This window comes from Curcuma longa, unplaced genomic scaffold (assembly GCF_044706935.1).
Source record: "Curcuma longa cultivar G26 ecotype Majalengka, Jawa Barat unplaced genomic scaffold, ITB_CL_G26_1.1 contig_25456, whole genome shotgun sequence".
Lineage (NCBI taxonomy): Eukaryota > Viridiplantae > Streptophyta > Magnoliopsida > Zingiberales > Zingiberaceae > Curcuma > Curcuma longa.
The window spans coordinates 1-2,322 of NW_027432771.1; the positions used below are offsets into that span (position 1 = coordinate 1).

Genomic DNA, 2,322 nt, shown 5'->3' on the forward strand with positions numbered 1-2,322 from the left:
TGTGTTCAAAAGTTGGGTATGAATAATAGATGCAAACACTTATTCATTGAAAGTCCTATATATCTTGTGCCAAACTGTATCTTCACCTTCAATTTTATTTTTTAGTGACAGTAACTGTAACTAAAGTAAATCAATGGATAGACAAAAGGAGAGAAGAAAGATTGAAATACTTACAACAAGCCAGCGAAATATCCAAAGAAGTACATTCTGCTGATGGACTATAGTTAAAGACATACTGTCTCCACACCTGATGCTTAAGCTCAAAATTTATCAATGTAGCTTTGTTAAAGCAGAAGATATGTGCACCTCCAGTCAATATTTTTAGGCTGGCTCGAACCACCGCCTCCCGCGCCTATAAATGGAGCTTTGTTAAAGAACAGTGGTGGTGTTCTTTGGTGAGTGGGTCGAACCTTCTCGCCTCCCGCGCCTATAAATAGCAGAACCACCGCCGGCGATGTACTCAGCCATCATTCGCCAGACGCCGGCATCAATTTTTACTCCCATGGCCGGAGCTGCGGCGGAGAACGTGAAGGTTTTGGGTCTCGCGATTAGCCCTTTCGTCATCAGGGTTCGCATCGCCCTCCGCCTCAAGAGAGTCGAGTACGAGCTCGTGGAGGTGCGGTTCGCGGAGCCGAAGAGCGAAATCCTGGTGAAGTCCAACCCGGTGTACAAGAAGATCCCCGTGCTGCTCCACCGTGGAAAATCTATCTGCGAGTCCGCCGTCATCGTCCAGTACATCGACGAGGAGTGGTCCGACGGCGGCGGATCCGCCTCCATCCTCCCCGCCGACCCCTTCGACCGCGCCATCGCTCGGTTCTGGGTCACCTACATCGACGACAAGGTAAAGCCCCCTGTTTTCGAAATCCATCGAATTAAAAACAAAACATTTGACTCCGATTTCTTCGATTTGTACCAGTTGCTTGCTTTAATTACGGCTTTGAGGGTTGAGACGGAGGCGGCGAAGGTGACGGAGTTGGCGGGGCAATTCCGGCCGGTGCTGATGTAACGCCCAAAAAATCTCAAAAATAATTTTAGAAATATTCTATGATTTTTCTAGAATTTTAGAATATTTTTTTGGAATTTTTGGAGTAGCGGAAGTAGCAAAAATAAATAGGAAGAAAAACGTCCAAGGCAGGATTTGAACCCGCAACCTTTAGAAATATACAACTTCTAAAATATCTCCAATAACCAAACGACCCAGCAGTCTGTTCCGAATAAAAAGGAACCAAATTTTTATTTATCGGCGAATTAGGTCTAGGCATCACTTAATATAAATAGGAGGCTTGAGAGAGGGTTTTGATTATCTTCGAAAACCCTTCCCTCACCTCTCGCCCAGAACGCCGTCGCCCTCTTTTCTCCTCCCTCTCGGCGCCCCAAACCCGAAGAACGAGGAGTCCGTCCCCTAGGATTACAAGGAAGATTTCCGGAGAACTTCTTCTACAAGGACGCTCCTCTCCGCGAGAAGTACGCGTAGATATAGGAAGATCGCCGAGAAGATCTTCTTCTCTAACGGAAGAATTATAGGAAATTAGAGCAAAAGGTAAGTACATCTCTCACCTGCAGTATGAGTTACTCCGTTGTTTTTTTTAGATAGTATGTAGAGCATGCATAAAGTATATTTTCCATGACATCGTTTTATGTTAAAGCATGTATAAATTGTTTCTTTCCAACTTGCATGATATAAGAAGTATAAGAAAAGTATTTTACTTTAGACAGGCGGGTATCGGGCGCAAGGCCCACGAACACAAGGCCCATAAGAAAAGGAATTCTGGGGCACAAGGCTCAAAGAATTCTGGGCACAAGGCCCATAAAAAAAGGAATTTTGGGCACAAGGCCCACAAAGAATTTTGGGCACAAGGTCCATAAGAAATTTAAGTGATACCTCGCTGGGCCCAAAGAAGGATGTTTATTTATTTTCACTTATATATAATATAAGTTTTTTCCATGTCATTTTCAGCATTCTTCATATAATAGCATCAGTTATTACGAAATTTTCTATGATTTTTGTGAGTTAGATGATGTACTTACTAAGCGTTGCTTATAGTTTGCGTTCCTCATATTGCAGATAAATAAAAGGAAAAGTTTTAGGAAGAGGAGACAGCTGGAAAAATGTTTGATGTGTGGTGTCGGCGAAACTGCGGAATAAGATCAACAAGATTAAGAATTAAATAAATATTTATTTATCCTAGAAGTTATTTATTTTCTTTTGCTTTCGCATGCTAAACAGAAAAATATTTGAGTTATTTTATTTAATGGTAAAAATCTAAGGAAAATTTATGTACGTAACATCTCTCTACTAGTATAAAAAAGAGGGAGGACGTT

The 2,322-nt window shown here is 42.0% G+C and overlaps 1 protein-coding gene across 1 annotated transcript; it reads left to right on the forward strand.

Moving 5' to 3' along the window:
* Positions 1-484: 484 nt before the first annotated feature.
* Positions 485-1,006, forward strand: LOC141818603 (glutathione S-transferase U15-like). Its single transcript, XM_074706063.1, has 2 exons — positions 485-841; positions 917-1,006. The coding sequence occupies exons 1-2, from the start codon at positions 503-505 to the stop codon at positions 1,004-1,006; spliced, it is 429 nt and encodes a 142-aa protein (XP_074562164.1). The 5' UTR covers positions 485-502.
* The last annotated feature ends 1,316 nt before the right edge of the window (positions 1,007-2,322 follow it).